The sequence below is a fragment of the Mastigoproctus giganteus genome, chromosome 3, assembly GCF_048544385.1.
Source record: "Mastigoproctus giganteus isolate SK-2022 chromosome 3, ASM4854438v1, whole genome shotgun sequence".
Lineage (NCBI taxonomy): Eukaryota > Metazoa > Arthropoda > Arachnida > Uropygi > Thelyphonidae > Mastigoproctus > Mastigoproctus giganteus.
Genome location: NC_143577.1, coordinates 40,657,693 through 40,680,935, shown reverse-complemented (window position 1 = coordinate 40,680,935; position 23,243 = coordinate 40,657,693). Strand labels below are relative to the sequence as shown.

The 23,243-nt window shown below is 36.8% G+C and overlaps 1 protein-coding gene across 1 annotated transcript in view; it reads right to left on the bottom strand.

Annotated features, from left to right (window-relative positions):
- Window positions 1–747: 747 nt before the first annotated feature.
- The window catches only part of LOC150087900 (uncharacterized), a 216,144-nt gene continuing 193,648 nt past the window's right edge, over window positions 748–23,243 (bottom strand). The window contains exon 11 of the mRNA XM_090369957.1: window positions 748–1,703. Within this exon, the coding sequence (XP_090226083.1) occupies window positions 1,441–1,703 (263 nt within the window). The 3' untranslated portion in view covers window positions 748–1,440. The remainder of the gene's footprint in view (window positions 1,704–23,243) is intronic.

The following is a 23,243-nucleotide window of genomic DNA, read 5'->3' as shown; positions in this document are numbered from 1 at the left end:
AGTAGCAAAAAATCCTTCATCGCTGTTGCAAACAAAATGGTATCTTCAATTGATAAAATGTAAAAAAAAAAGTCATTAAAAAAAAAACACACAATATTGAAAGTTCCAAGTTTTATTTCACTGTACAAAGGCTGAAAACAAAGTGACAACTATCAGCCATACACAACAAGTAAAAGGCAGTTTACTATTAACATCCACAAGCTGTCATACAAAAATATGTCTTATGCCATCAAAACCTGAAATTGCACAAGATAATTAACTATATTCAGATTTATACCAGATATAATTCAAGTAACAATAGAAAGTCAATTAGAAAAATGATTATGATGATGTTACTGAAATTGAGCCCAGCACAACACCAAGTAAAATTTTACTGAGCTGAAATGTAAGTGGACAAGGTACCACAGTATTTCTTTCTTATGCTACATTTTATATTACTAGAAATTCAGATTATTACTTGAAAACATGACGTGATGATAAATTAAGGGATGATTATAATGTGCTTTTAACTACTGGCTTATTTCACAAACTGCAATTAATCTTTTAAAATATATCAAAAACAAAATTTCCTTCCCAGCCAGCCAGTGCAATATACTGGTATTAATTCCAAAAGCGATATATAAAATTGCGAGTTAAAACACATGTAATAAAAAAAAAAAAAGTATCACACTTCAACAATGCACTTTTACTTACCGCTAGCACCTATGTTAAAAAAAAAAAAAAAAAAAAAAAAAAATGATCTTGATAAGGTGGATTCAAATGACATTTTTCCCTCCAAAGTATTTCTCCAAATTCATTTTCATTAAAAAGCTTTAATCTCATTTTTCCTAGTTAAAATTCGACTTTCCTCTCAAAAGTGATATTTCTAAGCACAAGAATTATACTGCTAACATGCTAATGCACATGTCAATTAAAATTGTTAACACCAATTCTTGCATTGATTCTAATGGCCCCCTACATCAAATCACTTCTCATACATGGAATGGCAACAACATAGGTTTCTGACATAAGAAGAATTTAAACTGTATGCATACTTATTTTTGTCACTAATCTGGTGTGGTGCACAGAACCAAAATGACAACACATCACAATCGAAGTCTGATAAGAGGTTGGGATTAGGTGACTAAAAATAGGGTGCCATAACACAGAATAAGCAAATTGCATTGAACATATGTTTGAACCAGGTGCACCCATGCATAAATTTTCATGCAATCAATCATTCATTCATTCGCTTGCTCATTCATTCATTCATTCGCTTGCTCATTCATTCATTCATTCATTCATTCATTCATTCATTCACTTGCTCATTCATTCATTCACTTTCATGCACCCACACAGTTGGTCACACAACTCGTGTATCTTGACTGCTATAGTTCAGGCTATTTTAAAACCACCTCCATGCAAATATAATCCAGGTGATCAGTGACAATTCATGGTTGGTTAACTTACTGAAGGATTTTTTCGTGAGACAAATGTTGTCCATTCATTAGTAAATGAATCCAAGAATTCAGTTGTATTAAGGAATGCCTTTCCATTGAAGCCACCAACAGCATAGAGGGTATCCCCAAGCACAGCTACTCCAACGTTGGCTCTGCAGCTAGTAAGTGGAGGCCCAGCGCTCCATGTGCAGGTCTGTGGATCATATATTTCCACACTACATAAAGACTGGACTCCATCATGCCCACCAACTGCATAAAGTTTTCCTGCAAAGATAAAGACATTATCGTAAATAAAGCTCATTATTATATGCAGTGTTACATACAAAGTTATATTACAGGGTTAATGTAACAGGGAAAATAATAAGAAAAAGACAACATTTTGTGTACAAGAACTCCCCGACTTACGCAATACTCGACTTATTCAAATTTGACTTTACGAAGTTTTTGCCAGCTGGTACAAACTGCAAAAAATATGGAAACATATTTTGCATCTGTACGGATAAATGGAGGTATTGTGAACCCAATAATATATTGTTTTTTTTTTTTTAAATTCTTTTCAAGTCCTTTGAAGTTGAAAATTTCGCTATATTATAAGCTATTTCTCTCTCTAAAAGGTCATATTTATAATGGAAATTGCACTACATTTTCGTTATCATATGTTCCCTTTATAAGAATCAATTTTGAACGCCTTTGTGATATTTTTCTAAAACACGTTTCTGGAGGTCATGACCAAAAAACAATAAAGACAATTTGCACTTCCCGGTTTATTGGGCTTTTCTGTTAGTGCAATCGATTATAAATGGGTCGCAAACTCAATCTTATTGCATTTGTGATAATCCTGATAACTGGAATTCTGTGGGTTTTTACGTTAACAGTATTATGGTGAAATGAGTTCCCCTTCACTGAAATCTTCAATCATATAAAAAACAAATAAATTTTCAGAATCTTCTCTTCATTCCTATTTACTTATTACAATGGTGAAGGGAAAGGAACCAATGGAAAGTGCAAATGCTGGCAGTGCCAGGAAACGAAACAAAAAATTGATTTAGAAATGAAGATGAAAATGATTAAGAAGTACGAAGCAGGACAAAGTTTGTCATCTATTGCAAGGGAATTAGGTCTTGCTGCTTCAATAGTGAATACTATTTTAAAGGGTGGTGCACGTATAAAAGAACATGTCAAAGGATTAACGCACTTGAAGATCAACAGTGATCACAAAACAGTGTTCAGGTGCTATATCGAATTATTAATAGATGGAATAGCTATTAATAATATGGATGGAAAATCAGATTCAGAAGCAAGTGCCCCCGAGTCCAATGGCCACTCAAGCAAAAAGTATTTATGAAGATATATTAAGGATAAGTACAGCGAACCCCAAGCCAAGTTCGTGGCAAGCAATGGGTGGTTTAATAGGTTCAAGCATTGCACTGGTTTCCAAAACATTAAAGTATGTGGTGAAGTTGCCAGTGCCAATTTTGTAGCTGGAGAGAAATTTTGTGATGGGTTGAAAAAAATTATTGATGGACTATTCAATGCAGCAAAGAACATATATTGCCAAAGAGGAAAAGACAATGCCAGGTTCAAATCTTCAAAAGATAGGGCCGTGCTCTTGCTTGGGGCTAATGCAGCAGGAGATTACAGATTAATACCACTGCTTCTGTAGCATTCTGGAATCCTCGTGTATTTAAGGGCATCAATAAATGCCACCCTATCCGTGCATTTCTGATCGAACCAGAGAGCATGGATAACAATATCTCTCTTTGAGGATTGGTTTAAATGCTGCTTCATTCCCGAGGTTGAAAAATATTGTAAAGAGAACGTTTCTTTCAAGATTTTGCTTCTATTAGATAATGCTCCTGGACATCCCACACATCTAGATGATTTCAATTTGAACGCGAGAGTCATATTTCAAGGCCAAACACGACTTCATTCATCCAACATATGGATCAGGGTGTTACTTCAAATTTAAAAGCATACTATTTACGCACAACATTGTCTGCAGTAGACGGTGAGAAAAATTGCTCAGGCATTGTCTGCAGTAGACGGTGAGAAAAATTTTATGTTAAGAGACTTTTGGAAATCTTACAATATTTACCATGCCACCTTAAACATTAATAAGGCCTGGGCGGAAATTACTAAAAGTTGTTTAAATGACACATGGAAGAAAATATGCCCACAGCTCGTAAAAGGCTTCAAAGGGTTTGAAAAAGATGAATCATATGAAGAGGTTACAGATAAGATTGTAAAGGTTGCATAGCTACTTCAGTTGGAGATTGAATAGAGGAAGAAGAGAAGGAATTATTTAACAAAGAACTTATTGACTTGCAGGCAGCGATAGCGAAAGAAGAAAATGCTGATGAAGCTCAAAATAAACCAAATGAGGAGCCGAGATGTTTCATCACCAGACAGATGGCAATAGCATTTCGTGAAATTGCATCTGCAATAGTCAGGTTTGAGAAATGGATCTTGGCAGCGAATGATTCTTAGAAGTTAACAGAGGGATGAATGATATGCTTGCTTGCTACAAAGAAATCTATGAGATGTTTCATCACCAGACAGATGGCAATAGCATTTCGTGAAATTGCATCAGCAATAGTCAAGTTTGAGAAGATGGATCTTGGCAGCGAATGATTCTTAAAAGTTAACAGAGGGATGAATGATATGCTTGCTTGCTACAAAGAAATCTATGCTGAAAAGAAAAAGGGCACCGTCCAGTCATCCATCAATATGTTCTTTCGTAAGGTTGAGCGGCCGACCCCTTCTAAATCTCTACAGCCCTCAACTTCCGCAGCACCGTACTTATCAGTTTAAGATGTCGATTCTGGCAATGATGCTTGAGAGGTAAAACTTACTTACATTATGCCTGTCTCCTCTTTTTTTGTAATTTTGTTATAATTTTTTAAATTGCACACTTGTAATTTTTTCTGCGCATGAGATAAAAAATTTAATAAATACAATAAATAATTCTGTTCACATGTTCGTCGAATATTTCTTTTTTGATTCAATCAATTCAGTGAGAACAGTTGCTAGTGCTGAACAAGCATGGGGGAATTTCCGAATTATGTAGAGTTCTGCAGAACATAACCATTACATTAATCGGGGAATGGCCGCATTAGTAATGGCCATATGGTGGAAAAAAGCCTAAGGCTTATACTGCACCAGCCAAAAAAAAAATAATAATAATGGTAATAAAATTAAATAAATAATAATAAGAGAAAAGGAAATAGACAACGTATGCATTTCCCTCTCCCGTATGTAACTGACCCTTGAATTTCCCCAAACTATCAGCCTCTACCACCAATGTAGGTAACTTATGCCAGTAATTTATAACTCATTGGCTAAAATAAAATAATCTTTATCATCTTTAAAATAAGCTCCTGGATTTTTTTTTCTTTGCTGCCTGTCACACCACTTTACAAAACAGTGGGCTTTTATTTGAAAATTTTCAGTATCTCGCAGCACAAGTCCCGTAGAGTTCTGTATAATACTGTTCCACAGAATTACTACTATGGTTCTTGAATTAATCCAAGTAATTTGAGAACCATATTAATTTAGGCTTCTAAGGCCTCAGGCTACAAAACTTTACACATGTATAAGTTAGTGGCAAAGCATCATGTCCATATATATAGCAAACTCCAAGTAAGCAAAACTAAGTTTGCATACCCACCAATAAGGAGACGACCATTTCCAAAACAGTGCCATCTGGATGTCAACATTCAAATGATAATAACAATAGTCTACTTGGGAAGAACTGTTTGAAGTACAAGATTAGGCAATCTCATGAAAGATTTCACATGAGATACACTGTAAGAAATTGATATTTACAGAAGAAAAACCCTTTGTGTCAATGAGAAATTATGGGAGTGAAGTTGAAAAAATTGTAAAAAAAATGATGTTAAAATTTCACATGTTTATTTAATGAAAAAAATCGAGCCTACAGGCCAGTAAGACTCCTGGGGTTGATGGCATATATCCTATAATCTTAAGGGAGGTGGCAAATGAGTGCATTGAACCATTGAGGCTAATTATGAGAGCATCACTGGACTCGAGAGTGATTCCATTAGACTAGAAAGGGCCAATGTATCACCAATACGTAAGGGCAGTTCTGAGAGTGAAGTGGGAAATTACCAGCCAGCCAGCCAGTCAGTCTAACTTCGGTAGTAGGGAGAATCATGGAGGCAACGATCAAGGGTGGAATTCAGGATCATTTAGATAGAAATGGAATTCTGAAGGATACTCAGCATGGATTTGTAAAGGGAATATCATGTTTAACTAATCTGGTTAGCTATTTTGATAGAGTCATTCAAGAGCTGGACTTAGGGAATAATTTCGACATTGTTTATTTGGATTTCAGCAAAGCATTTGACTCAGTCCCACACGAGTAGTTACTTTATAAGCTGGAACAGGTTGGAATCACAGGGAAAAATCCTTAGATGGATAGCTGGATGGCTTCAGGGCAGGAGGCAGAGGGTTGTGATAAATGGTTATTCCTCAGATTGGGTTTATTGGGGTTCCCAAGGATCAATATTAGGACCACTGTTGCTTTTGATTTTCATAAGTTTGTTTGTTTCGGGATTTATTGGGCGCATCGGCAACTATGACCATAGTGTGCCATACATATGATAATTATGCATGCCATTTCTTCTCAATTACAGAAAATGGAAAAAAGAAACCAGAAAAAAAATATATTTTTTAACTAACTAAAGGAGGTGATATACTTTAATCATCTTGAGAAAGTTATATATGCTTGAGACATTTGTTTCATTGTTTAAAAGTGAGGTAAGTGTAGGATCTTTTGTTGTGGCTGAAGTGCAGAGAATCTGGCGTTCTCTTGTATATTTTGTGCATTCAACCAGAATGTGTTTTACTGAGAGCATTGTATTACAGTGATGACATTGAGGGGGTATTTCTCCTCTTAAAAGATAACCATGAGTGATATTTGTGTGGCCTATTCACAGATGAGCCAATATTACCTCTTGATGTCGGATTGAACTGCTGGAAGGCCATCGCTCAAGGTTTGGCTTGATACTTCGAAGTTTATTATTAGGTTGATTTTCCCATGATAACTGTCATTGGCACATGCATTTTTCCTGGATTATTGATCGATAGTCTTGATGAGGCACTTTCCACTTTTTCTTGGGTGGTAGGTGAGCTGATTTGGCAGCATTGTCCGCTAGTTAATTTCCAGGAATTCCCATATGTCCTGGGACCCAGCAGAAATGTATGTTTTTCCCAAGTTCTGATAAGCTAATGTAAAGAGCTGACTATTCTTTTCACGACTGGGTGGGTGATGTTCATGGTGTTTTTTAGTGCTTGAAGTGCACTTAAAGAATCTGTGAAAATTACACTGTTGTTAATATCAGAGGACTCAATACGATTCAGTGCAACCTGAATTGCTATTAGTTCGGCGGAAAATATACCGAACTCAGGTGATAACTGATAAGCTAATGTGATGTTTGGAAAAACTGCGGCGATTCCAACGTGGACATCATTCTTTGATCCATCAGTATGTACTATGGAAAAGCTGGGAAACTGGTCCACTATTGCATGGTATAGTTGCGAGAAGTTTTCTCTATGCAAAGTAGATTTATTCCATTCATGCAGATGTAAGGCACATGAGGGTGGAATGATATTCCAAGGCGCAAGAGAGGATGGGAGGCTATGTGCCACATTGTCTAAGGTTAAATTTAGTTCTTCTAAGAGGTGTTTTATTCTCATACCCAAAGGACGATTAGCATTAGGGCGGTTTTGGTATAACCTACTGTGCTGTGATGTGAAAAGTATGGGCCAGTTCGGGTGTTCTGGCATAGATCTAATTTTATAGGCATAACGTAGTATCAGTTGTTATCGCCTGATTGAGAGAGGGGGTTCGTGTGCTTTAGCATATAAGCTATGTGTTGGAGACGTGCGATATGCCCCTAAAGCAACGCGTATTCCACTATGATGGATAGGGTCAAGCCAGCGAAGGGCACTAGGTCTTGCTGAACTATAGACTGGTGCTCCGTAGTCAAGTTTCAATCTTATTAATGCTCTATATAACCGTAATAAAGTAAGGCGATCAGCTCCCCAATTGGTTGCAGAGAGAACCCGGATGATATTTAGTTTTTGTTGACATGATGTTCTTAGTCTTTTGATATGCTCAACGAAAGTGAGTTTATGGTCTAAAGTGATTCCTAAGACCTGTATGCTGGGATGAACTGTTATTTGTTGGCGATTCAGTTGTAGCTCCAGATTGGGATGGAGTTTGCGTTGGCGGCAAAAATGGATGCAAAATGTTTTTTCTGGACAAAGTTGAAATCCATTAGTCCGAGCCCATGAACAGATCTTATTTATTGCCACTTGCAACTGTCTCTCAATAGTATTCATATTTTTAGCATGACACCAAATACTAAGATCGTCTACAAACAGTGCTTTATCAATAGTGTTTGGAATTTGTCCGGCAATGGTGTTTATTGCAATTATAAAAAGTGAAGCACTGAGTACAGAGCCTTGAGGAACTCCTTCTTCTTGTGAAAATACTTGGGACAGTGAGGTTTTGAATCGAACCTGGAATGTACGCTTGCATAGGAAATTCTGTATGAAAATCGAGAGGTGACCCCGAAGTCCATGGCGATGTAATTCACGGAGTATTCCATACTTCCACGTGGAATCATAGGCTTTGGTGATATCAAAGCAGACTAACACATGGTGTTCTGATCTGAGGAATGCATTCCGAATGGAATTCTCTAGTCTGACCAGTATATCTAATGTAGATCTGTTTTGTCGGACACCGTATTGTGCAGAATGTAGCAGATTGAGATTTTCAAGGTACCAGATCAGTCGGCGGTTCACCATCTTTTCGAGAATTTTGCAAATGCAACTGGTCAGGGCAATTGGTCTATAATGAGTGGGATTTGTAGGATCTTTACCTGGTTTAGGGAAGGCAAGGACCGTAGCATGATGCCATTGATTAGGGAATTTATCTTCCAGGAAGAGTCTATTGAATAGATGAAGAAGTAACTGTAATGATTCGGTACTTAGATTCTGTATCATGGAATAGTGAATATTATCTGGTCCTACAGCACTGCATCTAGATGTTGACAAAGCTCTATGTAATTTGTGAATGGTAAAAGGTAAGTTGCATTGTTCATCTCCTTTTGAAGAGAAGTTTAGCTTTTGTTTTTCTAAACTTGTTTTTAATCTTCTGAAGGTTGGTGTATAACTTTCTATTGCTGATGTTTTTGCAAAGGTTTCACCTAGTATATTGGCAATTCCAGCAGGATTATTTACATTCTGCCCTCTCCATTCCATGATGGGTAGAGGTATCGTTTTATATTTGCCACTCATTTTTCTGATTGCTTTCCAAATTTTATGTGTAGGCGTTGCTTGATTAATAGTCGAAGTGAAGCGGATCCAAGCAGCCTTTTTATTGCAGCGTCTAACATATCTCGCTCTTGCTCTAGCACGCTTATATTGAATGAGATTGGTTGTAGTTGGACTCCTGCGAAAAGAATTCCAAGCTTTGCTTTGCTCTTTTTTAGCCACAAGGCATTCATCACTCCACCAGGTTTTTGGATGAATCGGTAATTTTGATGAGGATTTCGGTACGGTTTGTTCTGCGGCATGTAATACCGTTTTGGTGACATAGTCAACTGCTTCATCAGTTGTGGAATTTTGGATTATTTCGGGATCAAGCTTGGTTAATTTTTTATAGGACTGCCAATCTGCTTTATCAGTAAGCCAATGAGGAATTTTAGTAGGATGATGAGAGGGCTTATTAAGTAATTCAATTATTATGGGGAAATGATCACTATGTAGCGGATCGTTGTTTATCGTCCACTTTAGAATAGGGTATAAGGTTGCTGAACAGATAGATAAGTCTATTGCAGTGCTTGTTCCTGAAGGAAGGTGAACGTATGTAGGTGAACCGTCATTTAGAAGGAGGTTGTTATTGTCTAGACACTGTTCAATTAGTTTTTCCTCTTTGGTCGATGCTGTTGTTACCCCATAGAGTGTGATGACCATTTAAGTCTCCCAGAATGAGGAAAGGTGTTGGGAGTTAAGCTATAAGATTGTTGAGATCATTTTGTTGGAAGGTATAGCTTGGTGGGATGTATAAGGAGCAGATTGTCATATGGATGTCAGCAGCTACACGGACTGCTATTGCCTCGAGGGGAGAGTTCAGTGAGACCTGTTTGGTAGCAATATGTGGGTTTGTTAAAATGGCTACACCACCATGTGCAATATTCCCATTGGTTCTGTCTTTTCTGATAATGTTATAACGAGACAGTTTTGGTGTATTTTGGGGTTTTAAATAAGTTTCTTGAAGGCAGATACATATTGGTGAGTATTTACAGGAAAGATCATATAGGTCATCGATATTGGCACGGAATCCACGACAATTCCACTGTATTATTTCGTTCATTGTTTGTCTCTTATTAGACTTTCTGAGCGTTTTCGGGTTGCTGAGGTTTTCTGTTTTTCACTTTTATTTTTATCTTTTTTTGGGAAGGAAGGCCTTTCGGTGTCCATGTCTTCTTCAACAAAAATTTGAAGAACAGGGTCATCTGCTGATTTTTCTTTAGTGTCCATTTGTTGTTGGTGACTAGAAGTTAGGATATGTTTTTCTTGAGTCCTTGATCCGGAGTGTGGATGTTTTCTTGTGGTATGGTAATTGGTGTATTGACTGCTTGGGTTTGAGTTGCACTGTACAAAGATTTTACGTAATTCGAGAAAGACTCTTTTGGGGGTACTGTTAGTTCAGTTTGCATTCCGGTTGATTGGAATTTTTTGGTGGCTTGGGCATACGTAGGTCTGTTTGCATGAGTTGGTGGTGAGATGATTCTTTTTGCTTCTTGGTAAGAAACATTATGCTCAGTTTTATATTTCTGGATAAGTTTCTCACTTTTCCAGCGCTCACATATTCTAGCATAAGTGGGATGATCTTTTTTGCAATTTGGACATACTGATTGAGGAGCATTACAGTTTTCGCAATCATGTTCGATTGAACCACACTTTGCGCAAGTAGGGGTTCCCCGGCAAGCTGTTTGGGAATGTCCGTACTTCTGGCATCGGAAACACCGTAGCGGGTTTGGGACATAGGGTCTGACATTACATACCAGATATCCTGCCTTAATGGATGATGGACGATTCGGGGTATTAAAGGTCAAGATCAGGTTGCGGGCAGCGATCAGATTGCCATCTTTTCTGGTGGAGATTCTCTTGACATGAATAACTCCTTGTTCTTTCAGTTCTTCTAGCATTTCTTCTTCAGATACATCTAGTAAGTCCCAGTCTGAGATCACTCCTTTAGAGGTGTTTAGTGATCTGTGGAGCGTTACAGTTACTGGGAGTCCTGCAAAGAAATTAGTTTTCAGAAGTTGCTCAGAATGTTTGGCATTAGATGTCTCAATGAGAATATCTCCTGATCTGAGTCTTTTTACGGATTTCGGGGATCCTGCTCTACTTTCCAATTCCTTTTGAACTTTAAATGGAGAAAGTTTGCCAACTGCATTCTCACCAGTTGAATGGATGATCAGATAAGTTGGAATTGGATAGGTCTCTGGCTCAGTTTTTTGTCGCTTTGCAGTTCCTGCTGTGAAACTGTCTTTCTTTTTTGATATCTGGGTTGCGTCTGGCAGCCCAGATAAGTCTGAGTTTGATTTACTCACGATATGCTCTTTTTGGCCCCGGGAGATTGTCTTTTTCTCCCAGGTTACCAGCCCAGCGACGTGGAGGCAAGAGCGGTGCCACCAAGTGACCCAAGCGAAGAAAAGGGTTAGTATTAACTAAAAATAAAAAGAGGGGTTAAAGAAAGGTGGCTTTCCTTTCTAGGTTATAGTATTTGATTATTAGTAAATTAATAAGAGGAGATTATCTCAATATAGTACGTGGAACACTTCCGTATGATACCCTCCAGATATTAAAACGGAAAAAACGAAAAAATCGACAACTTACCGGTACATTAAAGTAAAATATAAATAATTAAATAATTAAAGTAAAAAATATAAATAATTAAATAATCAATTTAACACAATTCAAAATCAATTCAAAACAATTAAAATTCAAATTAACGCAATTAAAAGAATCTAACGAAAATATTCAAAACGATTTTCCTTCCTGAAGCTGACAATGCTTTTCGACCAACTGTCGTGATCACAGGAATGAAAATTACCGAATCAGGCTAAACCTGCAACTTAAATAGTGATTATATGTCTTCGCGCATGCGCGTAAAGGTCCACGCATCGGAGATCAAATATGGCCGCCGAACATTAACAGAATTCTCGTGTAATTTAATTTCAACGGTTTCTGCAATTAATAGTCGCGTATAATTACGTTGAACGTTAAGTATTTTGGCCTCATTAAATAAAAAAGTATGTTTTTCGTTAATGGCATGAAAGGCTAATTCTGACGCTGCTGAACGAGAAGTACGAACTGAGGCTTCGTGTTGATTTACACAAATATTAACAGAAAACCGCGTCGAACCCTGGTAAGACGAGTCGCAATCACCGCAAGAAACGTTGTATACTAGATCATTAATTTGTGTTGCGAATGCGGAAAGAACCGAGCGATTGTTCAGTATAGTGTGTAACTTCCGTATAGGCCTAGCTATAATTTTAAATTCGGTATCTTTAAAGAATCTGTTAAGCTGTTTGTGCCACTGTTCAACATATGGGACAGAAATAAAGTATTTTTTGATATTACTATTGTTGATTGGTGTAGTATTTTTTATCCTATCCTTAGCTTGTACCCTAATTCGATTTATTGTGTTAATGGGATAACCCCTGTTCAAGAATCTGCTAGTTAATATTTGTATTTCTGAGTCCAAAGCAGAATCCGTCGTTGAATATTTATAAGCATTTAGAAATTGATTAAAGATAATCGATCTTTTGTAGGTGAACGGGTGGTAGCTATTATAATGTAGAAGCATACCGGTGTTTGTGGGTTTTCGATAGATGCTAAATTGTATTTTGTTCGAGTCCCGGGTAAGCGTGAAATTTAGAAAGTTTAATGACTTAGTATCCGTATCTTCCCTTTCCAATGTAAATTTGAGTCTAGAATGAATATTATTAAATGAATGTAAAATGTCTTGGATAGTACTACTATCAGTAATAACTAGAACATCGTCTAAATACCTCCCATAGTATGTGATACGGGGACGAAAAGGTGTCAAATGTATCTGCTCAATCGTTGAGAGATAGATCTCTGACATTAAGCCACTCAGGCTCAAACCCATTGGTAATCCAAAAATTTGTTTGTACACCTTGTCTCGAAAGGTGATGTAGTTAGCCTCAACTAATAGTTTAATTAAGTGAAAAATTTCCTTAATGGGCAGCTTCGTATAATTAATCGGTGTCGAGTTTTTATTTAACATATCCCAAATAATATCTAATGTGTATTCAACGTTTACATTCGTATATAATGAGGTAACATCTAATGAGAATAAATTGTCATTGTCGCCGAGTCTACAGTCTTTAAGATTATTAAATAATGTATCGTAATTCTTAATCCCAAATTGTATAACCTGTCTAAAAGGTTTTATAATATTATATACATGTGTGGCTAAGGCTGAAAATGCCGAGTTCCTGTAGGAAACAATAGGTCGAATCGGAAATCCAGGCTTGTGTAATTTTACCTGACCAAAAAGTGCAGGAATATTGTATGTTCTGGACTTCAATTCCTTCAACTGAACCATAGTAATGTAGTCGTTTTTACGATATGTGGTTAACGTTTTATTGTATTGATTTACCAAATTGGTAAACAGTGCCGGGTCCACTTCACGATAAGTGGAGGTATCAGACACAACTGAATCTAACTTATTAATATAATCATGTTTATCTAGTATTACCACTGTATCTCCTTTATCTGCCCTCTGTATAATAATGTCCTTATTTTCTCGAAGTTCTCGTAAAGCTGAACTGTCATGTGTATTCAATTTAGGAAGTCGCGTTTCTTTTATGTTATTCACTACTTGGTTAACTTGTTGAATAAATACATCTTTTTGTGGAACACTACAAAGTCCAAATTCAATATCAATTACGCATTGTTTTTTTGGCAGCTTTCGAGGTGGTAAATTATAATTTAATCCTTTGGATAAAAGTGAAATCTGGTCCTGCGATAGTGTACACGAGGAAAGATTTGTAACCTGTTGATATGTCGGTTCGTTGGATACTGGATGAGGGGGTGTTCGTGAACTAGCCGAGATATTCTGTGGTAGTGCGTTATGTGTCTGTGGGGGGGATGTCACCCAACTCGTGTGAACTTGGTCGCAAGCTCGCGACAGTGTGTTAGAATTCGCATGAACGTGTCTTGAACTATTCGATAATGCTTGCAACTTATTAACGTGTCTGTTTTTTATTTCTGAGGCTTGTGCTTCCCGTCGCAAATCTATGGAGGTCTTCAATACAGACCAATCGTTCGGATGTAGATAATTTTTTAATTTATCGCGAAGCTTCCTAACCTGGGAAAGGTATTTTTGTTTATCCGAATATCGAGATTTTAAGGCAAGCTTCACAATAGTACGTGATGTCGCCAGTGATAGTTGTTTTATGCCTGAAATTTTTTGATTTAAATTCACCCTGGCAAACTTCGGAACGATGTTGTTTTGAAGGCAATATTTTAGGAAAGAAATATGGTAACTTTGGGCCGAGTACCTTAGTGTAGATTTAATGTAATTTTGTACCAAGCCATTCAAAAAATCTCCCATAATTGTGTGTATCGATTGTATACTACTGGAGAGACAGGAAGTGAATGAAATAGTCAATAAGAGTTTGAAAATTAATTAGATAGTATGAATCAGAGCTGTAATACTCAATATGTTCTACGTTGATAATAATATTAGCAAATTGAATTGTGTTAAATTGATTATTTAATTATTTATATTTTTTACTTTAATTATTTATATTTTACTTTAATGTACCGGTAAGTTGTCGATTTTTTCGTTTTTTCCATTTTAATTTCTGGAGGGTATCATACAGAAGTGTTCCACGTACTATATTGAGGTAATCTCCTCTTATTAATTTTCTAATATTATTATCAACGTAGAACATATTGAGTATTACAGCTCTGATTCATACTATCTAAGTATTTGATTATATCTATTTAATTATAATATTCAGGAGTTATCGGACTTTCGAAACTCAGGAGAAACGTATTTACAGTTAAGCGTACTAGATAATCACTCTGGAAAGGCGCTGTGGTCACTAATATCGCTTGGCACTCGGGGCCTTTTCATAAGTGATGTCAATGAAGAGATAGAGGGTGTGATGTCTAAATTTGCAGATGATGTAAAGAGTGGTAGAGTAGTTAATGATCACCAGCGAGCAGAGCTTCTTCAGAGTGACTTAGATAAACTTCAGGGATGGTCAGAAAAATGGTATCTATGCTTTAATCCAGCAAAGTGTAAGGTATTACACCTGGGGGTTTGCTATGTTATTTGGTTTTTAGGAGCATTAGCAACTAAGGCCATATTGCTCCGGGGATATGCGGTGGTTATTCCCTGACCTTTCCGCATCCTCTGTATTTAGTGGTCATGGGCTCGAACCCCGGTCTAATCAAGAAGCGTGTGCTACGCACTACTGCTCCTGCCCACCTGGCTACGGAGGCACCACACCTGGGGGAACAACAGTAAACTCAAACACGTGGAGTTCAACTAAACGAAGTACTGGAGGAAAGGGACTTGGGCGTAATGATACGGTCAGACATGATGTTCTCCGAGTATTGTAGACAGGTTGCAAGGAAGGCCCATGGTGTCCTATCGATGATTTATTGAACAATTGCTAGTAGAGATAAGGACGTCATAATCCCATTATATAAGGCTACTGTTAGACCACATTTGGAATACTGTGTTCAAGTATGGAGACCACACCTAAAGAAAGACATTGTGCTTCTTGAAAGGATTCAAAGATGGGTAACTTGCCTGGTGAAATCCGCAAAAGGGGATCCATATGAGGAAAGACTTCAAATATGTGGGCTGCAGAGCTTGGAAACTAGGCATCTTAGAGGAGACTTGATTGAGGTGTTTAAGGCTCTGAGAGGCATAAGTAAAATGAATCAGGATGAAATTTTCACAGTTATTAATGATTCTAGAACTAGGGGCTCTAATTTCAAGTTACGGGGTTTAGACTGGATTGCAGGAAGTTTTATTTTAGCCAGCAAGTTATAAATTACTGGAATAAGTTACCTACATGGTTGGTAGAGGCTGACAGTTTGGGGAAATTCAAAGGGCAGCTGGATAATTACCAATGGGAGGAGGAAACGCATGGGTTGTCTCTTTCCTTTTCTCTTATTAATTATTATTATTATTATTTTATTTATTTATTTATTTATTTTTGGCTTGTGCAGTATAAACCATAGGCTTCCTTGCACTGTGGCCATTGCTAATTCTAATACTAATGCCATTTATACAAAATTAGTTTTGCTTTCTTGAAGTTTTCTATATACAGACATATAAGCAAAGCATCAACTTAGTGTGTTGTATTATTTGTGCTGTAACAAAGTGTACAGTTCAGTCTGGTACAATGATTGCAATATCAAACTTACCATCTGAGAAATTTCAACCACTGAGGTACCAAATTTCCTTTTACATACATTTCCTTGTCTCCTCAACTCACTAAAGCATGAAACAGTAAAATCTGAAGTCGGGCAGTGTCTCTGCAGTGAACAGTAAAACATGGTCAGAGCAGTCAATTGCACACTCTTACACATATAAGAGTATTTTTACAACAATTTTCAGCGTGCCTAGCTGTTCTGTAGCCTCTGGGTGTCACAAATATACACAACTCTGAAGTCCTAAGACTCAGTAACTGTGAATATTCTTAAAATAAACTTCAAATAAGACATTTTGCACAAAAAATGAGGGAGAGAAATTACTAACCTTTAACATATTTACATATTTATCTGACATGCAATTCTGACCACTAGGTTTGCAATGCAACATATCCTTACCACATACTATTGTTCTAGGCTTCCAAAATTATGGTGGCCACTGTTACTGCTATATTACAAGCCTTTTTAATACTCATACTTTTGGTGGATTTTGCTAAATAACGATCCAAAAAAAAAAAAAAAAAAAAAAGAAACTTGTAACCATAACTCATGTAATCAGATTTCAGAACATGGTGCATTTTTGCATGACTTCTTAATAAAGTTTAAGAATTACAGCATTGCATTAAGTTTTCTTTTTTAAGTCTGAATTTGTTCAAGTGGGAACCTCACTTGGAAATGATATCCATCGAAGTACACATGAGGTGTGGCTATTAAATAATTAGCATTAGTAGAGGCATACGATGCAAGAAAGCAAGCTTACAGCATTATGGGGGGGACTTCCCATTTCACCCACCCATTCACTCCAAAAGTTTGCCTAGTTGTGCCTTGAATTTATTTAAGCTGTCAACTTGCACAACGACAGATGGAAGCTTGTTCCAGAAATCAACCACCTGGTGGCTAAAGGCAAATTTCCGCACATCTATTCTAAAGCCGTCTTTCCTCAATTTGAATTTATGTCTCCTCAGGTGCATAATCTGAGCAAGAGGAAGAATCTCATCAGCATTGAGCTTGCTCAAACCATTCAAAGCCTTATACACCTCTAATGAGACTGTTGCAATAAAAAAAAATATAATGAAATATTTCGTACTTTACAAGTTATCCCATCCCCCCCTTCAAAATAATTGCCTTGGGCTTGCACACACTCTTCCATACATTTCTTTCAAGCACAAATATTTCTGGAAGCCCTTTTAACACTTCGGTTGTTTTTGTCTGAATGTCTTCAATGGACTGTTATTCCTTTAATATAATGGTTTTCATTTTTAATTTTGATATTCTTTTTTTTTTTGGTCTTGGGGATTGTTTTGTCTTCCATTGCATTGACTGTCTTTTAGTTTCTAGTTTGTACTGGAACAGCCAACTTTCATTGCAACTAATTAAGGTACTAGTGTAAAGTGCAGTTAGTTGTCTGATGGCACCGGGGTTTCCCCCCATCTTCGCATTGTATTCTTTGTAAATGACACAGAACTCTGTGGAGGCCAGAGATTTAAAAAGTGTGTGGGGAGTGGCTTGTTGTATAGTGTTATGTTCTGTTGTTTCTCTGACCATTTAGCTGTTGGGCCCCTACTGGGACCGACCGCTGCCCACACTTTGCCACGAGGAGGTAGGTCAGGCACCCAGTAAATTATTTAAGTACTCTGGCAGGCTCCACCACTTAATTTCCAAGGATTTCAGTGGCAAGACCTATATTAAAAAAAAAAAAAAAAGAAAAAAAGGGGGGGGACAGGGATGAACACTAGAATTTGGAAAGGCCAAAAGAGGTTTACGAGAAAGCAGTTGAATTTATTCAACGCTGATTTGAATTTGGCAGCATTGTTAAGGGTGTACTCAGTTGGTTTAGTTAGAGTGGGGGGGGGGGGAGACTAGAGACTGGGAGGAAACAGGTAGAAGGATGGGGACAAGCCCCCACCAGGGGAAGTATGGAGGAGGCAAGGGAGACAGAGACCCATCTCCTCCCTCCTCTGCCTGGGGATGAGGTTTTAAAGGGAACCAGGTTATAGTACCCAGTTCAGATCGCCAAATGGTGTGTTTGCAGCAGAGCTGCAGTATGTCTTCATCGGTGATGGTTGTCAAGTCCATGTCTTTCGAATCTGGTATATAATTCAATAAACTCTGGGGGTGGGATATGTTAGCTGGCAGTGGGGAACCCACCAGGAGAGGAGGGGTGGGAGAGAGAGAGAGAGACATTTACTTCATTCATAATCCACATTTTCACTCTACTTGCATTCTGTTTTTATACTTTTTTTTTTTATATAGTTTAGAATATATATGTATATTTTTTTGTTAGGTTATATATATATTCTCCCCCCCCACTCATTCATCTCTTTCTCCCACACCAGGGAGAAAGAGATGAATGGGGGGGGGGGGGAATGCTATGGTGTATAATGTAATTTAAATACTAATGCTTAATAATTAAGCTAAATAAGAAAGAATATAAAAGATTAAAACTAGGGTTAGTGTGAACTCAACTGTAACATTTATGATTTGTGTTCTTTTTCTCACACACTTACACTCTCATTCATTCTTCTGGCTTTCATTTCATTTGTTCGACTCTTGCTTTCTGCACTGCACTCTCTGGGCACCTCAACTTACTGTTATTCTTCAGTTGTGGTGCAGGCCTAACCAAAAGTTTTTTGCAGGCCAGGGGAGAATGTAGTGATAGTGTTTGTGTTGTTAGTAAATGTTTGTTAGTATATATAAAGTGATGTAAGTTATTATTAACTTTGTATTCTTTCAGCCAATTACATTTGCTCTTCCACTCATTTCCATTCACCACAATACTCTCTTTTGCTCATGCTGGGTCTGTCTTTCTTTCACCAAAACTGACGTTTATTCCCTTTTACCATAATTCCTAATTCCCTCTTTCACTCAGTGACCAGCCTATTCATCCTGTCTTTCATTCTATATTGCATCTCCTTGCTACCAGCTTACTGATAGTTTTCAGCTAATCTGCTTCCTAGCAGATTAGCTGAAAGGTAATAGCAGGGTAGTCCTGGGGGGTACCCAGGTTAATCTGGTTTTGTCATGTCAGGGCACAAAATACTGCTCTCCTGACAGTTATTAGGTCATCGTCTGGGCGTGGTGGGAGACCTGGGCGATTTTAACTATTGATTATTATTTAATTGCTGGGGGGGGGGGGGCTGAATTGCCATTCTTTGGATACTTCTGCACATTTCAAATACTTTCTGACATTTGACATTTTTTAAGCTTCATAAATTTGTATGTATTTCTGCGATGGTCACTACGTTCAGCTTGGTGCTGGGTATTGCGTTTACCTGGTATTACTTACAGATGAAATCGTGATGAGCCAATGTGAAAATCGCATTATTCCCTAATATATCAGTTGTGGAGCAAACCTGCATTGCCAAAATGTGCATTATAGCAGAACTGACTGTACTTGAGATCAGAGCAAAAAAAAAAATGGTTTAAAAAGTTTAATTTTGTTGACCAGTGTTATTTATGAGCAGTTAACATGTAATCTTATTGATCATGAACATAAATCTTGATTTCTGTAAGGTTTACCTAAACCCATTTTTGCCATAAGGCTTTGGTTATCTTGATTTCTGTAAGGTTTACCTAAACCCATTTTTGCCATAGGCTTTGGTTATTATGGCAAACATGGATTTAGGTAAATCTTACCTACATAAATTCCATAAATTCAATTCCACAATAAACTGTGCCACAATTCCACAATAAACCAATTAACAATTCCACAATAAACTGTGCTCTGAAGTAAGTAACAATATACAAATTCTGCTCCAATAAAAAAAAAAAAAAAAAAAAGCACCCCTGTACACACAAAAGATATTTTATGTGAAAACATCTTTGACGAATATATGAAACGGAAATAACACAAATTACGTCACTTCCTAAATGACGTCAATGCTAACGTTCATTCGGTAGAGTAAGTAGCGAGCATGAGCCTGCTACTTACCAGTGTAAGGTCAAAGATGTCATTACCAATTCCAGTCTGTTTGAACTTGTTCCTCATCATCTTTTTACCATACTTATCAAACCAATTCTCTTTTCAAATACTGGTAGAATCGTCACTCATGTTTTCTCATTCCATTTCTTCGTTCGACTTTCTATTATGCTGTCGCTCGATATGTATATAAGTTACAACAACTGAACTCTCGGACATCAGTTGATGAAGCAAATACCAAGCAGCGTCTTGACTAGTAATTCTGACAGAGTTGAGCATGTCAATTTTCTTGTAATTTCAATGATGCCAAACTCAAGATACCTGTTCATAATCTCAGTAATTTTAAGTTGTAAATTGCATATTCTGTATTGGCCGAAACCATGTCTTAGTCTTCTAATTTGCATGAATGGTATATGAGGGCGAAATGAGCCGCTTGGTCACTAAATCCAATGGAGATAAATGAGGTGGAATAGCAGAATCCCACGATTGGTCTTATTTATGTATTCAACGACATAAGCAGCACAAGAATATTCTTCCGTGATGAACTGAATATCCACGTTAGACTTTAAAATGATAAACACAAAAGAAGGGGCTATGCCATTTTTGATGAGGTTCTCGTTTCAGAAAGATTTTGGCCGAGTAATACCAGCTCGAAGTAAATCAAATATTGTGATTCTGCAATGAATGTGATTTTCTTTAAAGTGATCGATGCTAGTATATTCGTTGTCCTCTAGATTCTTCCACAATTTCTTGTATTCAGCATTATATTTGACTCGTCGAGTGTCTGCTTTTGGCATGGGAATTTAAATCATTGTAGGTCATGATGATATAAATGGAGCTTCAAAACTTCAAACACAGTTTGAAGTTTTGAAGCTCCATTGCTAGATGCTAGAGGCTTTTGCAGTATAAACAGACATGAGCTGATTTATCATAGTTACCGTTGCGCTCATACCATAGATTCTTTGGGAGCATTATTAAGCCACAAAAAGAATGTGAGCATGTGGACTGCAACAATGTTGAAATTCAATCCGTTTAAAATAGTTCATGACGCAATATTGTCGAAATGGACTGAAATGCTTAGATTGAAGTGAAGTTAAAATACAATCCACAAGTTTTTTAAAATGAATCTCACACGTTACGTCATCTTCATTAATCAATGTTGCCTTTTCCATAAAATGAAGAGCTTCTGTTTGCTCATCAGGGATATACAAACCATTAGTGTTTTAATTTGTATAAAATTTTTAGCAATTTAGGCTAACCAATTTTGTTTGCACTCAAACTTAAGAAGAAAGAACGTAGGTTTACCCAATTGTCTGATCATTGCAAACAGATCCAGTAATAATTTGAATTAGGAATCTATTTCAAAAAAGCTAAATTGTTTGCAATGCTAAATTGATGTATTCTCGAGATTGGATTTTTTCTTTGGTGAGCTTACCGTCTTTTCCGACATATTTAAAAGCAACTGTTAATGAATCTCAAGTTCTTAGTCTCATTTTCATGGCCATATAAATAAGATGATAAGGCGTCAAACTCCATGCTGATCTGAATGATGAAGTTCACTCACTGCCATCATAAACTTTTAAATTATCTGTAAACTCTCAATGCTGACCAAAGTAAATATGCTAGGAAAGGACAATTCTTCAGCATGTTTGTCAAACAGTAAACTTTGTGGAACATTTTGTTCACCAGGAGCTATTCGTAAATATTTGTCATTGCTCCTCAAAAGAGTTTGTTGTTGAGCAACTAAACTTTCTTCAATAGGTACAGCTTCACTCATTTCATCACATGCGGGAGCATCAATGTGTTCCATGTCTTCATCAAAGAATGCTCCTAGACATTAACGCAATAATCGTCATATATTCTCCGAGGCAAATAATTGACCACCAAATTAACATTTACAGGAACATTTATAATTTGGCCCAAAATTCCGTATTGGCCAAAACCATTCTTAGTCTTCTAATTTGCATGAATGATATATGGGGAGAAATGAGCCACTCGGCCACTAAATCCAATGGAGGCATATGAGGTGGAATGGCAGGATAAATGACACCGTTACTCTTAGAAAATGTTGGAATGGAATAATTTTTGAGAGATGCTCGACAAGTATTATGAGCCCTCATAGCTCATTACGTCTGCAGTTGGAAATTCTAAGAGAAGTAACGCAGAGAAGCTTCCTGGAGTGCACAATTTTATATCATTTTCATACCATAATCGATTGCAGATATCACAAATAGCTTCAAATGTATTTTTCAGAGTTTAATAAATCTGCTCCTCAAAATCTTGAAGCAGATTTTATTACTATGCATTTTTTTTTCGTTCTCTGTGTTTTTGAACTCATTTTTTTGTCAATATGGGAGATTTCTTCGGTGGCTTTGAAGCTTTTATTCTTGCATACTTCTCTTGATTTCGCTCAGCTGGAGTTTTAGCCATCTTTGAAATACTCTTACAGGTTGTTAACTGAAATTAGATTTGGTATTTTTACAATTCAATAGTTAGCAAAATCCATTTGTGGACTAGTATGACATCATAACCAAGAACTACTGCAAGAAGTCATTGTTTCTTTGTTATGTTCTTGGATCAAAAACGTTTAAATTTTTAAATGGTTTAATCAAACAGCAATTAAAATATAACAGCCACCGAAGTGAAGTTATGAACAATGTAAAGCTTTATGCTTATGCCCACTACTTATAAGGTTGATATTGATCAAAATCTTGAGAAGCAGATTTTATTAAACTGTGCATTTTTTTTTTCGTTCTCTATGTTTTTGAACTTATTCTTTCGTTGACATGAGAGCCTCCTTCACTGGCTTTGAAGTTTTTATTCTTGCACAATATTACTACCTGCTTCTTACATTAGTGACTGAGTTAGCATCATTTAGGAAGTGACATTTCTATCTCTTAGATGAACGATGCAATGTTTTATCTCACGCCCGGTACCGACTCTACTGAATCATTAGTGACTGAGTTAATATCGTTAGCACCATTTAGGTTGTTGTTGTTAGCGCATCGGCTTCTGTGGCCATAATGCACCTCCCCAAGTTTTGCATTTTCTACTCTGATCTCTTGCAACTGCAGTTCAAATTAATGCCTGATTATTCACAAAGTATTTGAAGGAAAGAGAGTTTGATTGTATACATTAGATTTAAAAAGCAAAAGTGACTTGCTTTTTAAATCTGATTATAAAAGCCTATTAATTTTAGATAGTGAAAGACTTTTTGTATATTATTTTCTTCACTTAAAATGTTTTTCACAAAGTAGAAGTATCGTGAATTTTAGTTACGGATTTAAAGGCTATTTTTTTTTTTCATTTATAAAGACTGGACAGTCTAGTAGCAAATGTTTAACTGTTTGTTGTACATG